The 27,625-nt window shown below is 64.4% G+C and overlaps 2 protein-coding genes across 2 annotated transcripts; one reads left to right on the forward strand and one right to left on the reverse strand.

Annotated features, from left to right (window-relative positions):
- The first annotated feature begins 6 nt into the window (after positions 1-6).
- SLC6A8 (solute carrier family 6 (neurotransmitter transporter), member 8) lies at positions 7-7,222 on the forward strand. The gene is made up of 13 exons (XM_004695214.2): positions 7-104; positions 1,509-1,640; positions 2,462-2,711; positions 3,105-3,237; positions 3,894-4,028; positions 4,100-4,203; positions 4,284-4,408; positions 4,772-4,884; positions 4,968-5,105; positions 5,178-5,280; positions 5,367-5,467; positions 5,536-5,706; positions 5,965-7,222. The coding sequence occupies exons 1-13, from the start codon at positions 17-19 to the stop codon at positions 6,103-6,105; spliced, it is 1,734 nt and encodes a 577-aa protein (XP_004695271.1). The 5' UTR covers positions 7-16; the 3' UTR covers positions 6,106-7,222.
- A 2,599-nt stretch (positions 7,223-9,821) lies between these two features.
- On the reverse strand, positions 9,822-27,604 carry BCAP31 (B-cell receptor-associated protein 31). Its single transcript, XM_004695217.2, has 7 exons — positions 27,486-27,604; positions 26,003-26,103; positions 22,854-23,001; positions 12,590-12,725; positions 11,700-11,823; positions 11,016-11,116; positions 9,822-10,185 (listed from the first exon to the last, which is right to left on the reverse strand). Exons 1-7 carry the CDS (start codon positions 27,575-27,577, stop codon positions 10,147-10,149), a joined length of 741 nt encoding a protein of 246 aa, XP_004695274.1. The 5' UTR covers positions 27,578-27,604; the 3' UTR covers positions 9,822-10,146.
- Positions 27,605-27,625: the final 21 nt, after the last annotated feature.

Raw genomic sequence — 27,625 nt, forward strand, 5'->3', positions numbered from 1 at the left:
GACCTGGACGCGCCAGATGGACTTCATCATGTCGTGCGTGGGCTTCGCCGTGGGCCTGGGCAACGTGTGGCGCTTCCCCTACCTGTGCTACAAGAACGGCGGAGGTGAGCCCTTCGCGCCCCTCCCCCGCGGGGCAGGCTGGGCGAAGTCCGGTGGGGAGGCGGCGGGCCGGGGGCGCTCCGGGCCTGCCGCGCCTCCACCCCTGGGCAGGTCATGTGCCTGGCAGCGTGGGGGGGAGGGGGCCGGCGCCTCGGACCTACTCCCGACCTGGGCTGGGCACTGATTGGCCACGGAGGTGGGCCGGGGAGGCCGTCCTCCTGGGGGCTCCCAGAGGTGAGGAGCCCTGGCTGCCCCGTCATCGGCACACAAGTGGCACATTGTGTGGGCCCCCGCGTGTGCACACACGAACACACACACACAATGGGCCACTCTGTCCCTCCCCCTGCCCTCCCCCTGCCCGCTAGCTGGGCCTGGAACACTGGGCGCCTGAGCCAGACTCGGGAAGCCTGCGGCCTGGGCTGCCTGGCGCCGTCACTGGACCCACGGCCTGCACACCCATGTCCACCCACCCGCCCAGCTTAGCAACGGCAATGGGCACACATGTGCCCTGTGACTGGAAAGCAGCCCTGGGCTTGAAGGGAAGCCACTACGAGTGGGTAATAGGTGGGAAACTGAGGCCCAGAGCAAAGGCCTCTGCCCAAGGTCACACACAGGAGGATGCTGGAACCAGGAGCCCGGTAAAGCTGCATACAAGCCCAGCTTCTGAGTATCAGGACTGGGCCAGAGGCGAGGGCCAGGGCCCCCAGCCTCTTGGGCTAAGCCTGGCTCTGACCCTCCCTGCCCAGCCGGCCACCTCCAGACCTAGCTCACAAGGGCTCACTGCACGTGCCCAGCTCTCCCCACCTGGTCTCTGTCCCTACTCGCACACCTCCTCACCCTCACAGCCCATGCCACCCACCCTGTCCCCTGCACCCAGCAAATGTCTGGGTGGTGGACAGGCAGGGGCTGCCTGCTAGCCCAAGCTCGGTAGGCCGGGCCTGCGCTCTGGCATGGCACACAGAGGTGCTGGCACACGCGGCCTCCTGTGCCTCCCCGTGCCTCCTAGCAAACGGGGTCTGCGACCCGAGGGGCGCCTGTGTGACACGTGTCTCCTCTGCCCTGTGAGGTCCCCTAGGTGGCCGTGTGGCTAGGAGCCTTAGGGGCATCCCCCCGCCCTGGGAACACGGCTAGAGGGTCACAGGGCTGGCCCCCGACACTCAGCTCCAGCACGTGTTTTCACCTTGGGCCTCTGAGTCAGGGGCACTGACCCACCCAGTGGGAAGTGCTGATGAGGTCAGGGTGGAGCTGGGAGCTGGCTCCGCCTGGCCTCTCAGTGCTTCTGGAGGCCAGGCCGGCCGCTGGGCCTTTGGGCCACTTCCTCTCAGCCAGAGCCTGCCCTGTGCCCGCAGTTCCCTCGGGACTGCGAGGGCCCGGCCATGGCTGCACCCTGAGCCCTGCTTCCCGCCCAGGTGTGTTCCTCATTCCCTACGTCCTGATTGCCTTGGTGGGGGGGATCCCCATTTTCTTCCTGGAGATCTCGCTGGGCCAGTTCATGAAGGCCGGCAGCATCAATGTCTGGAACATCTGCCCCCTGTTTAAAGGTGAGCAACCCGGGCCCGCCCCACTCCGCCATCTCCCTCGGGGATCCGTCATTTTCCCACATGCTAGGTCAGGCTGGACCTTGCCAGAAAATCTCCGAGCACAGGACTGGGCCCACATGATGACTCCCCAGTCACGAAGGGAGCCGCCAGATGCAAAGACCACCGCGTGACCTTGGGAAGCGGGGTGGACAGGGAGGGGCTCTCCACCAGGGCAGGGGACAGCCCCCACCCCCCCGAGCGCTGGGCCCACCGGGGCGGGCGGGGAGGGGGTGGCTGGAGCCACCACGGCGGGAGCAGCTGCCTGTCCCCCGGCCAGGGGTCCCGCCGCCGGCGCTCGGCTGGGATCCCGTAGTCAGGACCCGCCAGTTCAGGGTCTGAACGGGAGGCCTGAAGGCACAGGTCGCCTGCGAGTCCTTTCCCAGCGGCCTAGGAGGACGCCGCGCGGGGGCTGGCCACACGGGCTGCCCGCGAGAGGCTCTCGAGAAGGCCCGGTGGCAGCCCGGTGCGCGGTGGCTGTGCTGGCAGCTGGCGGCGGGAGCCGACGGGACGGGCGTGGGGGGTGGGCAGCCACAGCACCTGGCGCCCAGAGGGGGCAGGCCCCGAGGGACGCTGCCTGGAATCGGGGGGATGGAGGTCGCGTGGGGGCGAGCAAGGACCTGAGGCTGACGCGGGTGCAGGCTGGAGTCCCTCCGGCACTGGGATGGCGGCAGGGGAGGGCTGGCGGGGAGCCGAAGTCCCCAGAGCAAGACGGGGTGGGGGGTGGCGGAGAGGGGTGCTGGCCGCCCCTGGCAGGCCGGACACGCAGCCCGCCGGTCCCGCAGGCCTGGGCTACGCCTCCATGGTGATCGTCTTCTACTGCAACACCTACTACATCATGGTGCTGGCCTGGGGCTTCTACTACCTGGTGAAGTCCTTCACCACCACGTTGCCCTGGGCCACGTGCGGCCACACCTGGAACACGCCCGACTGTGTGGAGATCTTCCGCCACGAAGACTGTGCCAACGCCAGCCTGGCCAACCTCACATGTGACCAGCTTGCTGACCGCCGGTCCCCGGTCATCGAGTTCTGGGAGTGAGTCAGGCGCCGGGTCGGGCCTGTCCTGTCTCGGCTCCCACAAGACTGTGTGTGCTGGGCACAGCCTGCACCCCCACGCCCATCCGGGGTGCCGAGCGGCACTCGCCCCTGGGCCGGCCCGCCCCTCACACCCATGCTGGCGAGCCAGGCGGCACGGCCCTTGTGCCCTCGGCACCATCGCTGCCTTCGGTCACGGTCCCTGGGCGCTGGGCACCCTCCCTGGGTCACACCTGAGTTGGCAGCCACCCACTTCCCAGGGCCTGGGAGGGAACCGGGACACTTGGGCCGTGGGAGAGGGCAACCATGTCCCCCCAGCACTGCTCCCAGGGGAGCCGTTCCTCTGAGGCTCATCAGCTCATCCTTGGGGTTTTCTCCCCCACCCGCCCCCAGGAATAAAGTCTTGCGCCTCTCCGGGGGTTTGGAGATGCCAGGGGCCCTCAACTGGGAGGTGACCCTGTGTCTGCTGGCCTGCTGGGTGCTGGTCTACTTCTGCGTCTGGAAGGGGGTCAAGTCCACAGGAAAGGTACTGGGGGAGCGTGGCCCAGCGTGTGTGTCCACCAGAGTGGTGACTGGGCAGGGCCAGGACCTGAGCAGAGCAGTGACTTTGCTCCAGGCCCCTTGGCCCAGTTTCCCCACCCTCCCAGTCCACCTCCACTGGCTCCTCCCTAAGGGCAGAGGCCCGGGCTGTGGCTGCCCTCCCTGTCAGCCTCCTCCTGCCCTGACTGCATCTCCTCCTTGCTCACCCACTGAGCCTGCTTCCGGGTCTGGGTGGCCTGCCTGCGTGACCCTGGGGACCCAGGGCTCCCTGTCTAGTTGGGGGTTGGGGGTGATAAGACTGTGCTGAGGGCAGGACAGGAACACCTGGTGAAGTTGGCCCCCTCGGAAAGGGGCTGGAGCCCTCGCTGCCTGGGGCCCACTTGTGACCCCAAGCACACGCCTTCCTGTACAGGATGTCTCGGGCCAGGGCACTTGCCCCAGGCTGAGGGACCCTCCAGGCCTGGGGTGGTGCTGCCTCTGCCCGGCCCCCCTCTTCCTCTCGGGGAGCGGGGGCTAGGGGGCCTGGCCCCTTCCTCCTCACGTCTGATCCCAGGCGCCAGCCTCGCGCTCCAGGGCGTGGGGTGTCTGCTGGGCAGGGCCTGGGGGGCCGCGCCCAGCCCCCCTGAGCTGCCTGCCCCCCAGATCGTGTACTTCACCGCTACATTCCCCTACGTGGTCCTCGTGGTGCTGCTGGTGCGTGGAGTGCTGCTGCCCGGCGCCCTGGACGGCATCGTCTACTATCTCAAGCCCGACTGGTCGAAGCTGGGGTCCCCTCAGGTGAGGTGCTGGCCGGGGTGGGGGCGGGCTCCCAGGCCTCCTGAGCCGCTCACCTACTGCCCCTTCTCCAGGTGTGGATAGACGCTGGGACCCAGATCTTCTTCTCTTATGCCATTGGCCTAGGGGCCCTCACAGCCCTGGGCAGCTACAATCGCTTCAACAACAACTGCTATAAGTAGGCAGCCTGCCCCGCACCCTCCCCCCGCCCACCTGCCCAGGGTAGCAGGCAGCCTGACCTGCCCGGTCCCTCCTCAGGGACGCCATCATTCTGGCGCTCATCAACAGTGGGACCAGCTTCTTCGCCGGCTTCGTGGTCTTCTCCATTCTGGGCTTCATGGCGGCGGAGCAAGGAGTGCACATCTCCAAGGTGGCAGAATCAGGTATGGGCCCTGTGCCACCTCCGTGCACCGCAGGCGCTGCTACAGAACCAGCTTGTGCGTGCACACACACACGCACACACAGGAGACATCCTGAGAAAGGTACAGACACACCGTTGTTTGGCTCAGGCTCGGAGGCAGGCCGCTGACCTGTGGCAAGGCACAGCTGTCCCCAGCCAGCTCAGGCCAGCTCAGACCTAGCAATGAGCCCCTTCCCCGCCCCCGGGGGCTGCTGAGCCAGCTGGGCCTCCCCAGGGGCCTGGAGACACCCAACTGCAGCAGCTGCCTGACAGCACACTGAGGCCCAGTGGAGCCTCCACCCAGTGCCTGGGTGCTGGTCTGGCAGCACGATGCCTCTCCCCTCAGGGCCAGGCCTGGCCTTCATCGCCTACCCCCGGGCTGTGACGCTGATGCCCGTGGCCCCGCTCTGGGCTGCCCTGTTCTTCTTCATGCTGCTGCTGCTCGGCCTGGACAGTCAGGTTGGCAGGAGGGTGATGGAACAGCGGGCTGGGGCGGGACAGGGCGGCTGGCCCAGGGGCACGGCCTGAGGGCCCGGCCACAGTTTGTAGGTGTGGAAGGCTTCATCACTGGCTTGCTCGACCTCCTCCCGGCCTCCTACTACTTCCGTTTCCAAAGGGAGATCTCCGTGGCCCTCTGCTGCGCCCTCTGCTTTGTCATCGACCTCTCCATGGTGACCGATGTGAGTGGGGCAGGGAGGGCCACCCTGGGCCTCCACAGCCGGCACAGCAGCCTGACCCAGCTGCGTCCCCAGGGTGGGATGTATGTCTTCCAGCTGTTTGACTACTACTCAGCCAGCGGCACGACCCTGCTGTGGCAGGCCTTCTGGGAGTGCGTGGTGGTGGCTTGGGTGTACGGTAGGTCCGGGCTGGGGGAACCTGGGTGGGGGTGGGGCGGGGCGGGAGGGAAGCGGGTCTCCAGCTGCCCCGTCTCCATGCCCCAGGAGCTGACCGCTTCATGGACGACGTGGCCTGCATGATCGGGTACCGACCGTGCCCCTGGATGAAATGGTGCTGGTCCTTCTTCACCCCGCTGGTCTGCATGGTAAGGCCGGTGCCGGGCAGGCCGGAGACCCCGGCCCCCGCTGCCGCCGCTGACGGTGCTCCCCGCAGGGCATCTTCATCTTCAACGCGGTGTACTACAAGCCGCTGGTCTACAACAACACCTACGTGTACCCGTGGTGGGGCGAGGCCATGGGCTGGGCCTTCGCGCTGTCCTCCATGCTGTGCGTGCCCCTGCACCTTGCGGGCTGCCTCCTCAGGGCCAAGGGGACCATGGCTGAGGTCAGTTCCTCCGAAGCTCCCTCCCGTGGAGTCGGGACAGCTGGGCCTGTGGGCAGGAGCTCAGCCGGGCGGAGGACGGCGGCCTCTGCGGCTGTGGGCGGGGCCTGCCCTCACCTGCATGCCTGCCTCAGCCGTCCCCTCCCGTCTCCTTGGCGCAGGCTCAGGGCCCCGGGGTGTGCCGGGCAGGGTGCGGCCCTGGGTGCTGAGTGGGGCGGGAGCTGGGAGGTCGGTGGGGCCTCACAGGCCTCTCTCCCGCAGCGCTGGCAGCACCTGACACAGCCTGTCTGGGGCCTCCACCACCTGGAGTATCGCGCTCAGGACTCGGACGTCAGGGGCCTGACCACCCTGACCCCAGTGTCCGAGAGCAGCAAAGTCGTGGTGGTGGAGAGCGTCATGTGACGGCCCGCGGCCACGTCACCAGCTCACCTCTTGTAGCCATAGCAGCCCCTGCTCCCCCACCCCTCTCTCCCGGGGGCCTGCCTTTCCCTGTCACTTTTGGGGTCTGCCTGAGGGGGAAGGGAGGAAGCACCACGCGTGCTAACTAAAATAACTTTTTCCATTTTTAATAAAACGCCAAAAATATCACAACCCACCAAAAATAGCTGCCTCCCCGCCCCTCCACCAAGCTGCTCCCAGGCCTGCTGCCTGCCCCCGCCCCACCCAGCCCCGCCGGCCGCCCGCCTAGGCGCTGCCCAGTGCGCCTGCGGGTCCTCACCTGAGGCAGAGGTGCAGCTGGGGCCTGCCGGGCAGGAGGGGAGGGGGGGCGGCAGGGCCCGGGAATGCCTCCGTGGACCCCCTAGCAGCTTAGAGAGCCAGCGAGGAGCCCCGCTTCCTGCGCCAGTGGTCGCCACGCCGGCGCGAGCGTGCGACGCTCTACCTGAGCCCGGGCGCACGCCCGCAGGACGGCGCCTGTGGGCGACGAGGCTTGTATTTTGCACATTTTATAAAAACTCCAGGAGAGAGATTTCTGCTTGTATATTTCTAAAGAGAAAACTGCCCTGCAGCCCCTCGCCACCTCCGTCAATTCCAGCCTCCCTGTCCCTCCCCTCGCCACGGAGTGTGAATTTCTAGATCTTATTTTCATAGGCAGAGCAGAGCTTCCAGCTGTGTGAGTCTGGTGAATGGTGTGCATGTGAACCCCGGCCGGGTGACGGGGAGTGCACAGGGCCCCCCCGAGGGCGCCCGCGCACACTCCGCCGCCCAGAGCTGCCGTGTCCCGTCCGGTCGGGGCTGCCCTGGGCGGCTGGCCTGCAGGGACCGCCCCCCCAGGTGGCCACCGGCAGGAGGGCCTCTCCGGCGGGCTCCCACCCGGAGCTCAGGCCCGCGCACTTTCCACGGCTCAAGTCTTCCACGTAGCAGCTTTCACTCACCCCCGTCGGCGTCCCCTCCGGCTCCCAGACGGCCGAGTGGCCCTTCCGAGGCCGCCCTGCGCCTGCACCCTGACGGCGGCCGGCGGGGACATTCTTACTGTGCTGAAGGCCACTGCGACATAGCAATAAAACCCTGTCGTTTTCCATCGCTGCCTCCGCCTGGCCCCTGCCGTTCCGAGGGCTTCGTTGTCAGGGTCTCTGCACCCTCATCCCTCCGTGTCGGGAGCCGGGAACCCGGAGCCAAGCGGGGAGAAGGGCCGGAAAGCCGCCCCCCGGGTCCTGAGGCACTTGGGGAGCAGAGGAGAACCACTGCTCGGCAGGAGCCCTGGGGTGCTCAGAGACGTGAGGGCTTTCGGGAGAGGGCGGTCTTCCAAGGAAGGGGATTCCAAAGGCTACGCTGAGCAGGAGGGAGAGGCCTCCCGCACAGCCTGGTGGCTCCAGGCCCAGGGCCTGGCCGCTTGGGGAGCAGTCTTGGGATGGGGGCCTGCTGAGGGATACTGGTAGGTGTGGTGATGTGAGGCTCCAAGCTGCGCAGGGATGTCCCAAGAGGTGGAACCTGAGCCCAGGGGTCGACTATGTTGCCAGGAGGCGGGCCTGGACAGGCTTGGGCTCTGGCAAGCCTGCCGCCCCAGGGCAGTCAGCAGGTCTCCAACGGATGCGTGGAAGGCCTCCACTGCTCTGGCCCCAGCCTGGCCTGCTCACCAAGGCGCCCTGACCAGCAGTGCTGCGTCGCCTATGTCTGGCCACCGTGCAGTGTGCAAAGAGAAGGACCAGTCAGTGGACACATTCGGGTTCTCAGGGGTGGGGCCCAGTGCCTAAGAGGCAGTGGGCCCCCCACCCAGGCCAGGAGGCAGGGCTAGCTGGGGCCGAGGCCAGCCAGGACTGGGGGTCGGTTTGGGAGTGGTGTTTCCTTTGGCTGCACCAAGGAAAGGGTGGCCTCCGGTGCCCCCCAGATACTCCGGCTCCTTCATGAGGCCCGCCTCCCCACTAGGGGGCTCTGACCCTCTACCAGAGAGCAGGGTGGGCTCTCGCTTGTGATGCAGCGGTCACCCTCTGGTGTCACCAAAAAGAGCCAGGGAGTGGGGGTGATGCGGTGGCCAACGCACCTCAGCCTAGCAGGCCTGGCTTGACTGGGCTCGACCTTGAGACCCAGAGCTGTAGCTTTAGACCCTTCTTCCCTCCACGAACCTCAGGGCACTCTTGCCCCGCCAACCACCTCAAGGAGACGGCATGCCAGCAGCTCCCCTATCTTGAGCCGGCTCCCCTAAGGCCCCTGTGACGCCACCAGGGAAAAGAGCAGGCCTCCCAAGTTCCTCTCAGGTCTCAGCTCCACCCGCCTCACGCTGAACCCTCAAGGCCTGTCACTGCAGCCCGCCTGCCACCGTGGCTTGGCTCAGGTACTCGTCACCTCTTGCCAAGTGGCCTCTGAGCCACCTGCTACAATGCCACCGACATCACAAGGAGAGGGCTTGGCAAGCGGGAGGGCCTGGCCAAGACCTGGGCGCAGGGCAGGCGCCTCTACTCAGGGACTGGGCCGTCTGCTCCAGGGCTGGGACAAGGGGCCGAGGGACTGGCATCTGCCCTCAAGCAGCTAGCCGTGAAGCGGCTGTGGAAAACCAGGCCCTGCGAGTGCCTGTCGCCGGAGATGGCTCTAGTCTGGCCTGGGCGGGAGTCCTGGTTTTACCTAAGGGGAGCTGCTGCTGGCCACCACAGCCCTGCCAGAAAGCGTGTTCCACGACAGGGCTGGGGCAACTTGCCCCAGAGCCCAGCCTAGGCTGGCCAGGGTAGAACCCACGGGTACGCTGTTTAGACTTTGGCCTCCAGAAGTTCAGAGAAGGGTGCGCTCCGGGAGGCCAAGGCAGTCAGGGGCACTTCCTGGAAAAGTGGCTTTAGCCCTCGGCCCTAGCATAGCAACCAGTGGGTGTCAACTGTACCCCGCCCCCCAGACGCCACCTCATAGACTGGCCAGAGAGGGCAGCATGGGCACAAGACACTACAAAATGGGGACAGAGGCCTGGGCGGGGCTGGCAGTGGCAAATGGCTGCCCGTGCACACCCAGAGCTCCAGCACACCCCATTCCAAAGGAAATGCCAACCTGCTCCCCGAGCCTTCCCAGGACACAAGTGCCATACTAAGAGACTACGGCAGCCCCAGCCCTGCCCCAGGGCCTGGCGCTCAGGCTGGCCGGAAATTCTAGGCCCTGCTCGGCACAGCACCTGCTACAGCCTGCCGCGGTGACGCGAGGGGCCTGCCACCCACCCAGACTCCCTCAGCACAGCCCAGCTCTGCCCTGGGCCAGTTGCAGGTCACTGTCAAGGGCAAGTCTCCTCTGTCAGCTGGCACTCAGAGGCCATCCGCGAGCCTCCGGGGCGGGGCCGGAAGGGACTGGTGGCGCGCTCCCGCGTGCTATCTCCCAAATGTGACGGCCAGGACCCAGAAGCCGCGGCGGGGCTGCCACCTGGAAGTCCCACGGACTTACTGCGTCTCCCAAGGACCCCCCCCCAGGCAGATGGGCAGGACACAGGCCCCAAGTGGCCATGGGGGGGGGGCCCAGACTGGGGTGTAAGGAAGACGGGAGCAGGTGGGGTGCTAAGAGAACATTCAGGGTGTGGAGCAAACCGAGGGAAACACCCTGCCGGCCTCCAGGGCAAGACTGGGGGATCTCCGAGCGGCTTATACCCACGTCCAGGTCATTTCAGCAGGGACAGCATGCCCTGGCAGCCCGAGTTCCACGCACACACCAGCAAGAGCATTACAACTTTAATTGCCTTCAGGAAAAACACTCCCCTGCTCCCTCCACCCTCCTGCGGACCAGAGAAAATGGGCCTTGGCGCCCCAACCTGAAAGTACAACACAGGGCCTCAGCCCAGCAGCGGCAAGCCCGCTCAGCCAGCCAGGGCACTCCCCTTCGAGGGCTGGGCGCCTGCTGCTGGGACTGAGGCCCCCTGGAACACGGGGGAGACACAACTCAAGAGGCTCGAGGGGTGGAAGCAGAGCAGCAAGCCGAGGACCACGGGCAAGGCGTGCTCCAGAGGCATAGGCAGGCGGAGGCAGCCCGCGCGCTGGGGCCTCACTCCTCCTTCTTGTCCGTGGGGCCGTCGACAGCCGCCTACAGGGGCATGAAGTGAGAGCTGTGGGTTGGTGGGGCCCGCCCTGGGCAGCACTTGCAGACCCTGCTCCAGCAAAACCCACAAACAGCACTGCCCCAGGCAGGCCCTCCAGGCCCTCACGGGCCCTGGACCCTGCTGGCCCCATCTGGGTGCCGCACGGCAGCACCTGCACCCCACGGCAGCCTCCACAGTCAAGTCCCCTCCGAAGCCAGCCAAGGCTCTTCCCAACCTCACACCCCAGAGCCCAGGCCTGCCAGGAGCCAGCCCAAGACGAGGGTGTCCGATCCCTTTGAGGGCTGGGTCTTTGCTCTCCGCCTGCTGTGGTGCTCAGGTAAAGGCACCAGCACCGTGCACAGTCCCGTGCACCCAAGTTCAGGGCCACCAAGCTTCCAGGTGCAGTCTGAGGGGAGATGCCAGGTTGGGAAGTAGGGGGTGCTCTGGCCCACCCCATCCCACACCCGAAGGAGAGAAGGCCGCCGGCACTGGCCCTCCTACAGCCTTGGACTTGGATCAGGAGACCACGCCCGGCTGGGGCAACGTGTAAGGAGCCTCTCAGCCCACAGCCGTGGGAGTGGGGGGAGGGGGGCGGCACAGCAGGCTGAGCCCACTGCCCAGGCCACTCCCCTCCCACTGCCAAAGGCCTCTGGCTATTGGGCCCGGCCAGCACGCTGGGCAGGCCTTCCTCTGAGCCCACTCAGCCAGCTCAGTGCCCTGTGGGGCGGGGTAGGGGGGCGGGTTCCTAGCAGACACCCTGCTGCCTGTGCCAGGCCCGAAGGAAGCAGCATGTGGGGGCGTCCCTCACGGAGCAGCCGCCACGAGATGCGCCAACCTGCAGCTTTGCGTGCTCCTCCAGCAGGCGGTCGTACTCCTGGGTCAGGCCTTCGGACTGCTTCCGCATGGCCAGGGCCTCGTGCTCGGCTTTCTCCAGCTCTGGGAAGATGCAAACCAGGTAAAATGCACAGCCCACGAGAGGAGACACCCGTCACAGGCCTACTTCGGTTCTTGAGTCCAAATTCTCCCAAGGAAACTCTGGTGTTTGTCTCGAGGGTCCCTGAAGTTGGCGAAGCCGGAAAACACCACGCCTCCCCCACTGGATCTTCAGGAGGGAACCTCTGGGCCCGGGGACAGTGGTTCCAGCACAAGCGCCCAGGACGAATGCCCCGCTCCAGGGCAGAACAGGGCGGGCACCGTGTCCAGGACGCCCTCAGGAAGGGGCACACGGGAAGAGCCCAACCAGCGCCAAGCCCACCTCCCACGTCCGCCTCCCGGCCCCCGCCCCAGTGACAGCAGCGCCCACGCTGCGCCCGGGCCACGTGCGATGTTCCAGACTCAGCACGAGGGCGAAGGTGTCTGGGCTCCGCGGGCCTCCTCCCCCAGCCCTGTGCTCCGCCGCGCCAAGTGCTGGGGCGGGACAAGCGAGCCCCCAAGTCACTTCCGTTCGCGCAGCTCTTGAACTGGCGCATCAGCCTGTCACTGGTACTTTGGCCCGAGGGGACAAGAGGCGCCCACTCACTCTGCCTGTTGATGGTCAGCTCATCCTTCAGCCGCCTCAGGTCAGCTTTCAGGCTCCTGTTCTCTTCCTCCACCTGCCTCTCAGCGTCCCGGCCGTCCAGCCTGACTCCGCCAGCTGCTGTTTCCTACGAAGAACGCCGGCACTGGGTGACCCCGGAGGGCAAGCAGGATGGACGGCGGACGCGGGAGGGGCGCTCCTCCCCACTGAGCTGCAATTCCTCAAGCACTTGCCTCTCGGAACTAGGCCACCGCTCATTCCCTGCACCAAGCCAAGGCCAGGGTGTGGCTACCGGCCGAGGGACAGGACAGAGCCAGCGGGGCCACCTGCTGCTGCTCAGGCCACAGGCCCTTCCCGCCCTGGCCCCTAGCCCTGCCTCCTTTCCCAGCAGCTCTGTGGAGCCAACCAGTCCATCAATGATTCAACTGCTGTCATCCGGGGAATTCTGCCAAATCCCAGCTGACCTGTGCCCTTCCACCCTCTCTCCACATCTGAAGGCCCCCTAGAGTCCAGGAGCCCTGAAACCGGCCCTGCCTGTCCCACACTCCTCTACCCACCCCAGTCCCTGCCTCAGCCCCAGCTGGGCTCACACCTCACCACCTCCAGCAAGCATTCTAGGCCTGGCCTCCCTTCCCTGCATGGCTGAGCAGTCCTCGGGCACCCAGGGGCCTCAGCTTCCTTCCACTGCCCTCACTGACTCGCGCCTCACGCTGAACTCCGCTCACTGAGGAGTCAGTTTTAGCTGCAAGTCCACCTGGGTGCAGTGGGTGGGGCCGCCCCTTCCCTGGCAAGTCCCCACAGCCCCCGTGAGAAGTGCTGTTTGCCCTGCAAACTCGCAGGACAACAGCAGGACAGACCGCGGCCACGAGGCAGGGCCAGGAAGGCCCACACACCTTCTTCAGCTGGTCGTTCTCCTCCATGTACTTCTTGGCCGCCTCACTCGCACTCTCTGCCTGCTTTCTAAAGGCTTCATTGGAGGCCAGCAGTGTGGCCTGCTGGGAGATAAGCGTCACCAGGCGTCGGAGCAGGCTGTAGGTGTTGACAAGAAAGGGAGAAGCGAGCAAAAGCAAGCAAGAAGTGACTGGCATGGCCGTCTCAGGCGTGCTCCCGCTGCACGACTGCCTCCAACCAGGACCTGCCTCTCAGATCGCCACTGCCCAGGGAGAGGCCGCCAGCACAGCTCTGGCAACACCCAGGAGGAGCCAGGGCCAGCCTTTGCTGCCCACCCCAAAAGGTACAGGAAGCAGGAGCTGCGCGCTGCGGCAGACAGGACCCACGCAGCCGGGTCTGGTCACAGCATGACCACGAAGGCCTGGACACACCCGCCCCAGTGCTGACCAGGCCTGGCCCATTTGCCTTTCTGTGAGGCCAACACAGCTGAATTCCTGTGCCCACCTATGAGGAAAGCATGGTCGCTGCCCCCATCTCACAGGAGAGCAAAGAGTGACTCAGCAGGCTGAAATAAGTGGTCACGGTCAGAATCAGAAAATGCTGCGGCTGGGATCCCAGTCCCCTCTGACAGACCCAAGCCTGGGCAGGGAGCCACCACGTGCTCAGTGACGTGGGAAGCCCGCCCAGGTGCCAAGTGAGAGGCAGGTGGAGATCACGCTCCCCAACATGTGGGTACAGGTGGCTGCCACACACGGCCCTGGGACAGCACCGCCTCAGGAAGGTCTTCCAGGGCCCAGGCATGTCTCGTGTCCAGGCGCAGGATGAGAGGCAAACGGGTGGCACCCAGGGGACACTCACAGCCCAGTTCCTGCAGCCAGCCCTGCACCAACGTGTTACCTGGCAGGGGAGAGGACACAATCCCACCATTCACAGAATCCCACAGCTCACTCATGGTCACAAGAGGGACTGGGGCCCCTTGTTCCGCCTGCAGGGCATAGGCCAGGCGGCCAGAGCTCAGAAGCAGGCATGGTGCGTGCAGGGCCGGGAAGAGGAAACAGCTGTCCTGGCCGTGTCCACACAGCGCGCCTCGCTCCAGCCTTGCCACCCTGGCAGACTGCGCGACACTGGTGAAGGGTCAGCCCCAGGGGACAGGAAGGCAGGCCAGGGGAGCATTCTGCCCGGCCTGGGGCCTAGCAAGGCCTGCCAGGAGGGAGCGCCGAGGGGAGCAGGTTGCGAGGGGCTTGCTTTGGGGCAAGGCTCCAGGGGCCCTTGGCAGCACGGGCGGAGCCAGGTCTGGCTCCTGGCAGGAGGGGACAGTTTCCAGTGACATGTGCTCTCTAAAATTAGCAGCTGGGACCTCGTGGCCTGGGGCTCAGGTTTCCCTGCCTCAGCCCCCAAGTGGTGAACAGCCTGCCCCCCACAGGAGCGGAGCCCTGAGGCGGAGGAAGCATCCGGAAGCCAGGAGAACGGCGCGCCTCTGCACAGGCTGGGAAGCAAGCCCCTTGGCGGAGCCTAGGCGGAGGCAAGTCCGGTGACGCCCCAGCTCCCAGCAGAGGACGGGCAGCTTGAGACCTGGGGCCAGGGAGACACCACTCCTCCAGCCGGGACAGGTTGGGGGCACGCATGCCACCTGGCGGCCCAGCAGAGAGGGGTGGGCAAGCGCAAGGGTGACGCTCTTCCCACTCGCAGCCGGGCCGGCGGCTGACGCGGGCAGGCTCCAGAAGTGCCGTGTGTGACCGTGGCCGTCGCCCCGGTTCCCCAGGCAGGCTGGCCCAGGTGGTGGCGGGTGGGCGGCAGTGACAGCAGCAGGGCGCGAGGAGCCGTGCTCTCCTCAGCACCCTCCCAGCCGTGGAGAGCCAGGGCCAACACGCGGACGCCAATCCAGCCCATGGGGGTCGCCTTCGGCCTGGCCATCAACAGGGTGCCCCCCTTCCCGTCAGCCCTGTCTGTCCAACCTGCTCCAGCACAGCTCTGCCCAATTCTACCCCATGCACCTGGATCGCCCCAGTACAGCCACCGGCACCCCAGACTTCCCTTCGCCCACCCCACTCGGCAGGCCTGAGCCCTAGCCTCCTGCTCTATCCTCCTTGCCTGCAGCCTTGCCAGTGGAGGGCCCGTCCTGGCCAAGCCCCCGCAGGATCACCAACAATGTTGCTGCACCCGGGGCGCCTCAGGGTGCCAGCTCTGCAGCATCTGGGGCAGCTGACCAGTCCCCCTATAAAACTCGCTTCCCCCCTCCTGACTTAACCAACTATCACTGCCACTGACCACCACCTCTGGCATTGGCCATCAGCTAGCCACCTGCGGAGAGGCCACTGCTGTCCACCTCCCCCACACCCTCACCCCTTCTTTCCCACAGCTTTGCACCAGGCCCCAAGGAGCGCCAAGGCAACCTCTCTCCAAGCCCCTGTGACATTGTCTCCCTCCTGGCTCGGCCCTGCGGCACCCAACCACGCAGCTTCTCACCTTGCCCGGTGGCTGGTTGGCCTCACCCCTTCCACTTGAAAACTGTAGCTTCCCCCAAAGGGCCCACTGCCCCCAGTGCCCACTAGGGTGTACATCCGTCTGGCTGCTCGCCAGTTTCTTCCTGCTGGCACCTCTGTACTGGTTTCTGCCTCGTTGGGCCGCCCAGCCACGAAGGTCTTCAGGCCAGGGCTGGTCCGAGCGCCCTGGAGCTGGCATGCCGAAGAAAACGGGCCTTGGAGATGGCGCCTCCTGCCCCCCGAGTATGAGGCCAGGACCGAAAGCAGGCCCGGGGCCCCGGCTCTCCAGAGGACACAGGCGGACGTGGAGTGAGCCGGTCAGGAGAGACACAGCAGCTGAGTTGGCCGGAGGGAGACCCCCTGGATCTGCAGGAGGCCCCCACAGGCCCGGTGGAGCCGAGGACTGCGACCCCAGCACCGCAGAGCAGACCCACCAGGAGGCACGGACTTCCAGAACTTCCTTGTCCCTACACTCTGGGCCCCGTGTTGTCTGTACCACATACCCTCTCGCAGGCCCCTGGCCCAGCACGCCAGCGCCAGCGGAAGGCGCAGGGAGGCGCTGAGCTGAGAGCTCCCAAGGCCCAACAGCTCAAGTCATCTCAGCAGGCCGTCATTTCCCCCCGGCCCCCCCACGCATGCCCGGGAGCCACAGCCCGCGCTCTGCGCTGCTGGTGACAAGCCAGGAGCCAGGGGTTCCCAAGGCACCAGCTGAAGAGAACCCACCCCCGTCCTGGGCAGACAAATGTCCGTGGTCCCCCCAACTTGGCTGCCAAGCAGGCCTCGTGTTCTCATAAAAGGTTGAGTAAACAAGAGGAAGCGGGAGACACAGACTCTGTATGGAACAGAGGCAGGGCCAAGCACATCGACGAGCTGGGCTCACTCGCCCTGGCCCCAACTCGAGCACACGCCCCTGCTGGGAAGTGGGGGCGGGAAGGGGCAGGGGGCTGCCAGTCCCACTGAACAGCCGAGGCCTGCAATGACCCCTGCAGCTGCCGGCCACCACTTAGCATTCCCCAGGCCCTCCTCAGCGCAACATCCTCCGGTGAATGAGTCACTCAACCCTCAGGACCCCTGGAGCACAGGTAGGTACCAACTCCTTCACCCCCACCCCGCAAAGGGAAGCTGATGTCACAGCGCCACCTGTCGACTCTCCAGACAGACTGCAGCCCTGTCCCAAGCAGGGCACCAGGGCAGCGGGAATCCGGGAGAGGCTGCCCAGAGAGCCAAGGAAAACCAGGGCCCAGGAGGCCACCTGGCAGGGCTCTAAGAGCCAAGTGCTGCCTCAGGAGAAGTAGGACGGGAAAAATAGGGCGGAAGCCCCAGGAATTGCTCCCTAAAGAGCCAGCAGTCATGAAAAGAAGGTGGGAGCAAGATGAGGAGGCGCCTGCTGCGGACATTCCCAAAAGGCCGCTCCGCCTCAGGACGGGCACAGGCTGGGCAGGTGGGCAGGGGCTAGGGTCAGGGAAATCGGCCATCCCAATGGCTGCGGGGGCGGGGGCAGCAGCCGGGGGCCCATACTCCGCCTCCGCGAGAGCAGGGAGCCGGCGCAGAGGCAGGCTGTTTCTGGGGCTCTGTCATGCTGCCTTTCTGAAACCAGCTGCCAGAGGCTTAGGGCCGGCGATGGACAGGACGACTGACGGGCAAGCCATGCAGGCGAGGATGGTCAGGACCCACTGGCTGGAACCACCCGTGGCCCACAGCCAAGGGAAGGGCCCTCCGAGTGGGCGGCAGAGAGGGGCCATCCCGAGTGCCTGCCTGGGCCCAGATGGGCACTCCAAGAGGGGCGCCCGCGTGGCACCCCACGACAAAAACTCCGGGTTCTGGCCAGGCCTGAGCCGTGCTATGCTAAAGTCCTCGGATGCCTCGCCCACAGCAACAGCAACGTACAAACCAAGAAGCGACCCAGCAGCCTGCAGGGGGGCGGGGGGCAGCAGCTGGGCACTCCCTACTGGCTCCCTGCTGCTAAGCCGTTGCAGCGGAGCGCTGCAGGTGCCATGTGAACAGGCCTATGTTCCCAAGAACAATGCTCAAAGGCACCTGAGTGTTCCTTCAGCATCAGCCAGAGCCAGCGGCTGGAGGCAGAGGGTGCTGGGCTCAAGTGGAGGCGCCCTGGGGCGGGTCTCCACCTCTGCTTTCACACCCGCAGGTGGTTTGAGGCGGCCAGGATGGAGCACTCCCTGGCAGCGCCAGGCTTCTCCCAGAGCCGCCCCCCTGCACACCTGCCTCACCCACACTGCTGGGGCCGGGCCCCACCCTACCCAGCACGGCACACCCAGGAGGAAAAACCCCCACAGAACTTGTCGCCACTCACCGCTTGGTGACAGCAGCAACAGTCCATACACCTCCACACGTGCCAGGCGCTGGGACGGTGTGAGCCGAGGTACCTCTGGCTTCAGACCAAGTGCGCGAGAGGCGCTCCCCCACCGCGAGCACACTCAGAGAGTGACTTGCCTGGGGTCACACAGCTCGCCGGTAGCAGAGGGGGGCTCAACCCAAGGCCCCACGGCCTGCCTCTCGGACCTCCCCGAGCTGTCAACTGTCCCCTGCAGAAGTGGGGAGGCTGCTCACTGCCAGGGCGGTACAGCAGCCAGGACGGACAGAGGCCTGTCCCCGGCCGAGGCAGCTGTTCAGCGCACGTTCCAGCGGTTAACGGGCTCGGCCATCCGCTGGGCTGAGCAGCCCGGCAGCAAGCACACTCGGTGTGGGCGTGCGGCCTGCGTTAAAGGGGCTGACTGCCTTCCAGCAACTCTGCCCCAGGTAACTGGCCTGGCCACACAACCCCGCCACAGGGAAAGCAGAAAACCAGACAGCCCTGTGGAGCGAGTTCAGGTCACTACTCACCAAAGGCTCCTTGCCCACAGGTGGGGCCTTCCTGGTCCTCGGCCGTGACCGCCACTTTGGGCCTGATCTCAACTGCCGTTTTAGCGTGGGCAGGGAGAACAGAGCACAGCCCTCTGACTGCAAGGAGCTATCCAGCAGAACCCTCTCGGGGACACTGGTCAGCCCTGGTCCCAGAGCAGCAATGTGCAACACACGGCCTGCGCCTCGCGAGGCCCTGGGACTACTAGCAGTCAGTCAGTCGTCCAGGGCCCAGTCTTCCTGGAGGTCCTATGGCGGCAGTGCAGACCTGAAGAGCCACACTCCAGCCCAAAACTCCTGGCTCGGCAGTGTAACAAGCCCAAGCAGATGGAGACGCTGCCGGCGGCACACCCGCGCAGCCCCCAGGTTTAGGCCGCCCTGGTGAGAAGACTAGACCCGGGCACTGGCCGCGGTATGCAGCCCACGGCTCTGACAGCAGCGTGCAGCACAAAGCTGGCAGATGGCAGGGACAGGGGTCGCGGGCCGAGCCACAGACAGCGGGGAAGAGGCCGCCTCACAACGGGATGAGCACAAAGCGGAGGCGTCGGGTGCCAAAAGCCCTAACGCCCAGTCTGCAGACCAAGGTGTGGCAGAGACCCTGGACGCAGGGCGACGCCGCCGCGTGGAATAGCCGCTAGGAGCAAGGCCCACAGCAGGGACGCCAACTGCTCAGTGGCCCGGCCGTGGCTGTGGCTTCCAGCCAGGGGCACGGCTCTAGAAGCAGGGGCGTGTGCAGGGGCCAGGCCCGGAAAAGCGTCCAGAGCTTAGCGACACAACGTGAGTGGCCTGACAGTGCTGGCCAGGAGGCCAGGCAGCACAGGGGCCAGTGTCACAAGCTGCGCACTGTACCACTAACAAGAGACATAAGAAAAAAAGGGTGGGGTGAGGGCCACGTAGGATGAGAAAAAAGGGCACCGCACCCCCAAAGCTTCTGGTTTGGAACAGTGCTCCTGAAACTTTGTGGCCCAGCCCCCAGAAGGTAACAAATAGTCCAAATGGGAGCCCACACGCTGCAGAGGCAGGGGCCAGGGGCTCTTGGACAAGCCCGGCTCCCCCTCCCCTGCAATTTCAGCAGCCGCTTAACCCCCACGCCCTTGGGAGCCTTGGCCTCGCCGTCACGTCCCCTGCCTGCTGGCCTGCATCTCGCGCCCTGTGCTGCCTCTCCCTGCCTTCCCTTTTCTCGCACTCCAGCCCGCTTCCGGGAGCGGCCACCCCACCAGTGCCCTGCTTCCCCTCCTGGCCCTGGCTCCCCACCCTCCTTCCCAAGAGGCCCACAGGCATCCTCCCGGGCTCGGCCCCAGCTGCTTCCGCAGGCAGCCCTGGCAGAAACACGCCCCCACGGCTGCGGGGCTGGCCGGCCCACTGGCTCCTTCCCCCCACGCTGGCTGCCAGAGCCGGCCCGCCCGCAACCCTGCCCCGCCACCCATATTACTGCCGTGCCCTGGTGTGGCCGCAGCGGCTCTCACTCCGGGAGCCTCCAGCGCTCTGATGGTGATGCGCGCTGACGGGAAGACCCACCGCGCTCAACTGATTGCGCAGTCCAAAGGACCCGGAGTTCAGGGGCTCCCACTGCTCATAATAGAAAAGCGGGGGAGATGGGCTTGGACTCGTGACAGAACTGCGTGGACACTTAATGCCGCTCGAGCTGGACTGCTTGTCCAAGGCCAAGGTTGGGGCGGAAAGGCAAGCCCCCCATGACAGGTGGCCCCATTCTTAAAAGCACAAGAGTTCTGTAGAGAAGCATCCAGGTGCTGCAGCCCCAGCACCCTAGATGGAGTTCTCAGCTCTGCTGATGGCCAGCTCTGGGAGCGAGAAGGCTCTGATTTTCTCTGAGCCTCAGTTTCTTCCTTGCAGAACTGAGATGAAAATTACTACATGTCCGGCACACAGAGGTGCCACAAGCATTAGCCACTACTGGGATAGAAAAATCTGGAAAGGTGTGCACAAAATGTCTATCAAGAGTGGCTGTGGCAGGGGCCTGCCTCCCTGGTGGTGCGGGGGTTATGTGAGCACAGTGAGCTGTCTGCAGCACGAGTGTGACCCCCCCGGCCAGGGAGGCCCGTAGGGCGCAGCAGACCTCTCCTGTCTCCCTGCTGCCTCCCTCAGCAGTGGGTGTCAGTGGATCCTCCTGTTCTGCTCCCCACTCTGTCTCTGGGGGGGTCCAACCACCCCTCCCCTTACCTCAGCTCTGTATGCATGACTAAATACATCTTTATATATAAAAAAAAAAGGTGGTTGGGGCAGCATTTCAGAGAACTTGCTTTCTTGTTCACTGAGAGCCTTGTCTCCCTCAGGGCCTCCACACTCCGAGGCCACTCACCCAACCCAAGTGCGCGCACGCGCGCGCACACACACACACAGAGCCCTGCTGCGGCCATCCAGCCTTCTAGACACCCCCAGTCTCTCAGGAGGCCGCACTCCAGGTGAGGGGGATTCCAAAGGCACATGGCTACTGAAGCGGGAGCCCCGGCCGGAAACTCATCACCTGGCTAACCTCACACCCTCCTTCCCAGGCCGCCAGCCCCCCGAAGGCCAGACGCTAGAACAAATGAAGGCCTGCAGGTTGCTGTGACCCCAGCATCAGGGGCACCCCGCTGGTGGAACTCCAATAGCGTGCTGAGGGCGATTCGGGCACTAATACCCCCAACACCGATCTTACTGTTCCTCTTGGGGCGGTCACTGCCCCGCACGGTCTCACACACTGGCATTGGCCAAGGTGCAAAGCAAAGCATCTGTCTCCCCCGCGAGGCAAGAGACCCGACCCAGGTGACACACAGGTGGCCCCGAAAGGACACGCCGGCAGCTGGCAGGCTGTGGGGAGCAGTCTCCTTCGCGGGGGCGCGTCCCATGCAGCCGGGTGACTGGGCAGTCTCTGAAAGAACCCACGGGGTACGGGAGGGCAGCGAGGGTCCGCTAAGTGCTTCCAAAGCGTCCGGCTGCGTCCAGAGGAAGCCTCCCACGGGCAGACTGCGGCGCCCCCTGACCTCAGGCCACGCTGGTGGCGAGATGGGCTCCGACTGCCGACACAAGCGCCGGCCGGATGCGGCAGAGCGACTTTTAACAGGAAGAACTTCGAACTTCACATCCGTGAAAGAGAAATGGGCTAAGACCTGGCTGGCCCCGCCACGTGACAGAACACTGCGTGACCATTAAGAGGAACTAGAGAGACGGTGTGAGTCATCTGGAAAAATCGCCAAGACATACTGCCGGGTGAAAAAGGCAAGTCAGAGCACAGCCAGAAGAGCCTCTGTGGCTTCGTCAAGAAAAAGTTCACGCTTCGCAGGAAGGGCTGGGGAGGGCGCAGCCGGCCACGCGGCAGAAGCCGCAGCGCGCTTGCTCTGCCTCGGGTTCCCGTGTGCTCGGCAGCGGGCTCTGCCCCTCTGCACCGGGTGCGCATGTCCTGGCGTGGGAACAAGCGACAACTGTGGGCTTCCAGGTCTACTGCCTGCCACCGATGGGGCTGTGAGGCTTAGGGTCTCTGGGGACATCTCCATGGCTGGGGTGGTGCAGAGAAGCAGCAACCTAGACTCTGCCTCCCACACTAGGAAGCAGCATGCATGCCTGGAACATTCCAAACATGAGCACATCCCTTGAAGGCTCCTGGTGACTCCACCCCGCCCCTGCAGTCCCTGTTTCCTTTACTAAGAAGGGACCGGAGACTCAGCTCACATCACAGGGTGATCTTCTCCTAAGGCCTCGTGATTCCAGACCTCAGTGTGGGTTTTCAGCTTCCAAGATGCTTCTTAGAGCTCCGTGTGCTTTTTGGGGCTAGTCCTTCGCTTGCTTCTGGCCGTCCCTGCTCTCAGGGGAAATCTGAGCTGCTGGTAGTGCAGGGCTTGTGGGTCCCCACCCCGCACACAGCAGTGCACTCGGGATTTCATTCTGGAGACCAGATCTCCACACCAACTCCCTTTCTGCCAGCCCGCGCGCACACAGCTCTTCCACAGCCCCCAAAGCCTAGGCCACATGCCCCACCCTCCCGGCCGTCTCACCTTCTGAAGCTCAGAAGCGTGCAAATAACACGGGCTTGAACACAAGCTCGAGGCAGCCCGCCCCGTCCAGCTCCACCTCACCCTCTGAACACAAGCTCGAGGCAGCCCGCCCCGTCCAGCTCCACCTCACCCCCTTCCAGCTCCAACCCAGGAATCAGGCTCACCTGAGCAACTGGCTTTTTCTCAGAAAAACGGAAGCCCGACAGCAAGAGATTTTAATGCCGGTAAAGGACGTCCAGGTGAGCAGAGAGAGAGCAGCCCAGCTACAGAGCCACACCTGGGCCCAGGTTCTGTGCACCCCCACGGGGAGCCTCCCAAAGCTTCTGGAAGCCCCCGCCAGGGTGCAGAAGTCACTACCAGGCTGGTGTCCACACACGCCAGAACAGTCAGCCCACCCCCACCAGCAGCCCATGAGCAGAAGGCAGCAGACAGGGCCCCCTGAGGAGCCCAGCCTCGCCCAGCACGCCACCCCCCGACGACGCACTCGGCCTTTTTAGAGGACACATGCTTGTGTGGCGCCACCACACCAGGAAAGGCCGGTGGGACAGGGTGAGCCCAGCCCCACTGCGAAGTCCCTGTTCAATGGGCCCTGTTAATCTGGGCTCCACAGGCCCTTGCCCAGGGGCAAAGTGGCTGCTCGTGGACTTCGGCTTCGCCAGAGAGCGACTTGGTAACGCATGTAGCCGAGAAGAGCCAGTGGCAGATTACAGGGTCAAAGCCTGGTGCCGTGGCCCGCTGCTCAATCTGTCCCCACTTTCCACCCTGTCTCAGGGGTGTCAGATAGGAAATCGGTGGGCCTCAAGGGAAACTGTGCCTCCCCTACCCTAACCCTAGTGGAAGTGGACAGGGTGTCCACTTCGAGGTGGACACTGGCGCATCGGTCACAGACCAGCCTCCCAGACCTGGCCTGGCTCCGTGCCCTCCCCACTCACAAGGACAGCAGCAAGGAGAAGCCAGCGATGTAGAGATTCCTCTGTGCACGAAAGAGCTTCATGTGGAAGTGCTCCACAGCCCCGGGGTTGTTCTGCAGGTTCACCTTCTCCGTCACATCGTCATACTTCTGGATCTCACGGACAGCATCTGCAGCGGGCAGGACAGCAACGAGGGGGTTTAGTTCCCGCTCAGACAACACCAGGCTCCCCAGTAAGAGGCCCAGATGTCCCCCTGCAACAGCCACCTCGAGGGAGCCCTACCTCGGACCGACTTCTCTGGCTCTTCTCCCCTCAGCTCAGCCCCACCATAGCAGACCATGAGCTGCCCTTGAGTTGGGGGTGCTGATGGCCGCCAGAGCCACTCCCTTTCCCCATGGCACCCCTATGTCTTGTTCTGCTCCTCTCAAGCCGGATGTGCCAGCAGCCGCCTGCTCCTGGAAATGCCTGCTGAAGGGGCACACGCGGCCTGCAAGTCTCAACCCAGGAGGTCTGCTGACAGTGAAAGGGCTGCGTCCTTCAGCTTTGAAAAGGTTTTACCAGACTGTTTTACCCTAACTGTGAAAGGTACTCATGCTCCTCAAAACTTCAAATGTACCAGAAGTCTGAAGAGAGCCCCGTCACGAGCACCCCTGGCTGGTGCGTGGCAGGCACATGGCCAGTCGTACTCACCTGAGATCACTGCGCCCCTCTCTCCCTGACTACACTACAGAATCCACAGAGCAGAAGGGTTCTGCTGCACCCCCAGGAAGCTACAGTTCTGGGTACAAGGGTATGCACGCACATAACTGGCGCATCGGAGCGGCTCTGTACCTGAGTAGGACCGAGACGTCTTGCTGAGACAGATGTTAAGATCTGCTTAAAGGTGGCTCCAGACAGACCCCAGGGAGAGCTGCGCGGCTGCAGTACCTTCTGTTCTGAATTTCTGGTTTCAGACTGCTGGGTCTCTCCAACACTGCCCACAGGCCGTAAAGCCATTTGCTATGGACGGGTCCTGAACCCCAAGCTCCCGGGCTGACCTCTTTGCCCCAGTGCAAAGGCTTCGCGTCGGGAGGTAGGGCTTCGGCACAAAGCGAAGTTGGGAGAGTGGCGCCTCCATGAGGGGGATTACCGCCCTTAGAGAAGAGACCCCCACACGCTCCCTTGCCTCTACTCCCCTGGAAACCCCACAAGACAGGTGTCTGCACCAGGTAGAGGGCTCTCATCAGACACCAAATCTGGCACCCTCATCCAGCCTCCAGGACTGTGACAAAGAAATGTCTGGCGTTCAAGGCTCCCAGTCAAAGTCCTTTAAGCTTCAGGGCCCAGGCCAAAACAAACCAGCAAAGTCTGAGCGCTTCCATCCTCGCAACCATCTCTTCTCCCCTGTGAACTGACCCTGCATAAACAGAGGGAAGAGGCCACCCACCGAGGCGGACTGAAACCACGGTCTAACCATGAGCCTTTAAAAAGAACTGAGATTAGTGGGAAGAGATTTCTGGGCTACACGGAGTAGAAAACGCAGAGTCCCAGAGAGCGTGGGCGTGGGCAGATCCGCCAAGAGCGCGCCGCGCCTTGGTGAGACACGGGCAGCAGAGCGTGTGCGCGACGCACAGCCGAGCACGCGCGGCGATTACCGGGAGAGCCGGAGCTGTGGGCAACTTTAGCTTTCCAGTTCAGCTGCCGAGCATTTTAAAGTAATGACAAGTATTTGGGGGGGGCTGAAACATTTTCCCACTGTCGGCTGCCGGCAGGAGCCCCACCACCTCGGGGACGACCTCGCTCCGTGGCAGAAGCCCAGTGGACTGGGGTGGGGGAGGGTGGGCCACAGAGCGCCGCCCTCCCTAACTCAGGCCCTCTGCCCTCGTCAGGACGCCCCATTCCCCGGCCCCTGCCGGTAAACACCAAGACCCACAGGGGGTGCAGCTCTCCTGGGCCCCGCCCCCAGCACTCGCCACCGCCGGTGGAGGGCTCCGCAGGCCCCTTTAGTGGTGTCCTACCGGCAGGCCAGGCCAGGAAGCAGGCGGTCACTGCGGCAGCCATTGTCTGACTTCTGAGCAGCTCCCTGACCCCGAGAACAGTCCCCTCCCCAAGCCCGGGCTCTGCCAGGAGCCTCCTGGCCCCCTGGGCTCCGCTCCAGAGTCTGCTTGGCAGAGGAGCACGCCCCAGGGCGCACTCTCGGCTGAGTCCCTGCCTGCTTCCTTCCCAGGCCTAAGGAGCCACCCACGTGCTCAGTCCCAAACTCCGGAGCCTGGCTCTTCACGCTGCTGCTGCTCCGGGCTGAGGCCACCCCCGGAGACGGCTCTGACTGGGAAGGGCTGCCTCTTGGGGCTCTGCCAAGTACTTCAAGAACAGCAAGGGCCGTGGGCAGCCGGCACCACCCTCCCGAGCTGAGAACAGGTAGGCTGCATCTGGCCTCTTCAGAGACAGTCCTGCCCGAACACATCCCGTCAGGGCCAAGAGACACAGCATAGAGAAGAGACGTGCGCTGCTCCAGTGGGGGGAGGGGACAATGCCCGTGCCTGAGTTTCCGCCGTGGGCGCAGGGGAGCACGCCGCCGCTCACGGACCACCATCGGGGGCAAAACCAAAGAAATCCAGCAGGGCTGCACTGGGGACTCTGTGGCACCACGCGCTGGCAGTCGCACTCGAGCTGGCCACATGGCGGAGGGCCTGCCGTCCACCCCAGCACCACCTGGGCCCCGGCCCAGCCCTGCGTGTGCCTCGGAAAGCTTCCCCATAGCTGCTGTTCAGCTCACGTGCAGGGATCCTCAGGGGTGGAACAGCCACCAGCCCTCCCGGCGCTGGCAGCACCACAGGACGGGCACCTCCCACCTACTCGGCAGCTCAGGCCTCGCAGGACACAACTGTGCTGTTCTGTAAGACACCAGCGGACAGCACTGTAGACCAAGGGCAGCACGGGACGACTACCAGCTGCAGCTGGCTCCTAGAATAACCCAAGGAGCCACCCGGGTGGCCGGTCAGCACAAGGGTACCTCAAGACTCCCACTGGCCATCAGGCATACCCTCTCTGTGCGTGAAAGGAGCCTCCTTCCCCGAGAAAGATAAGGGCTCCTCAGCGGTTTGTGTCCAAAAAGCCAAAACTGTGCTATACGAGGGCAGCGCAGGGCCTAAAGGGTCAAGGGCAGGGGGCCTCCGTCACAGCTCACTCACCAATGACCAGCAGCACGAGGATGATGATGAGAACCACAAAGAAAGTGTTGCCGTAGGTCACCACCAACTCCACCAGGCGGGACTTGAAAATCTTCTGCCATCTGCGAAGACAAAGAGGACAGGGCTCCGCAGGCTCGGCCTCGGTGGATGGCACCCTCCCACGTGCCAGTAGCAAGAGTTGGGGGATGAGAACTTCTGGAAAGCCCAAGTCTTAAACACTGGAAGCCCCTGCGGAGGGGCCTGCTTTCACCTCCTCCCTGCCCGGAGTTTGGACTGCTCGCCTCACACGTGTTACTACGTGGCTTGTCCACGAAACCAGTCCTGGCCACCTAGACCCTACCACCTGGGCACACCTGAAGCAAGCCGCAGATCTCCTTCGCTTCACTTTCCTCCATAAACATGCCAGGGTGCAGCTCCATCAAAGAGCCTCCGGCCCAGGCCCGCTCCCCCTGCAGCGGCCACCAGACATCAGCAGGAAGCCCGCTTGTCCCAAAGTGCAGCGGCAACTCTCAACACTCTTTTACTCGTTTTCGAGCTGCTCGGCGGATCTCAACCGACAAGGGTCTGATTCAGCCTTTGGGCGACAAGCAGCGTAAACCCCTCTCCTGTAAGCTCCCCTTCCCTCGCCCTCTGCCTTCTCCCCACTCTCTCTGGCGAATCCAGGCTGGCGCCCCTACAACACTTCACAGATGGGAAGCCCCCAAGGGGCTGTGGTCTCGCAGACTGCGTTTCCAGCAAGAAGATTCCAGAAACCACACTAGAGACCTCTCGCGTCAAGTCAAAGGCGCTCTTTCTCACTAAGAGCAGCTTCCACATCCATGGACTGCTGGAGGGCTGCAGGGGCTTGGGTGGTGGCTGCAGTGCTGCTGCACACACCCGAAGGCGTGTGAACCCGTGCTCTGGTGATCCGCACGCGGCCTTCATCGAAACAGTGCAGCACAAATACTTGCGGCGACACTGCCTTATCTGCAACTTCCCACTCAACTTTAAATGTCTACTGTTCCTACGCTGCGCAGCTGAAACCTGGAGATTCACTTCTAACAAGGCATCAGCACAGCACAGCGGCCCACGTCCCCTCCCAGGCTGAGTAACGCCCAAAAGAACATTGCGCCAGGCCGGACATCACTTAGGAGGCCATAAGTCAGCACCTTGGCCAACAACGTGACCCTGTGGTGCAAGAATCCTGGATCTCACAATGCCATCCTGTACCCCTGGACCCCGGGAGGCAGGAGGGGTCCATCCAGCACCACAAGAGAGATCTTCTCCTGGCATGGAGCGCCCCCCACCCAGCACTGGAAGCAAGATGCACGAGAAGCAGGGCAAGATGTGCCAATGGTGAACAGAGCAGCGCTCGCCCGAGGTTGGCAAGAATAAACATAGCCCCTGCCACCCCCAGCCCGGACAGGTTTGACCTGTTCCCTGCTGGCCCGGATCCCAGGGCCCACCAGCTGTGCCCAGGCACCGCTGGCAGCACAGGCCGTACCTTTTGGGAGAAATGAATGGGATGCAGAGCAGCAGCACGGCGAAGACCTCCGCGTACAGGAAGGTGGCCACCGCAGTCCACTGCAGACTCATGCCGGCCGGGGGAGGCGATCGTCTCCTGCGGGGCACCGCAGGGCTGCG

The sequence above is a fragment of the Condylura cristata genome, unplaced genomic scaffold, assembly GCF_000260355.1.
Source record: "Condylura cristata isolate star-nosed mole 26May11 unplaced genomic scaffold, ConCri1.0 scaffold00057, whole genome shotgun sequence".
Lineage (NCBI taxonomy): Eukaryota > Metazoa > Chordata > Mammalia > Eulipotyphla > Talpidae > Condylura > Condylura cristata.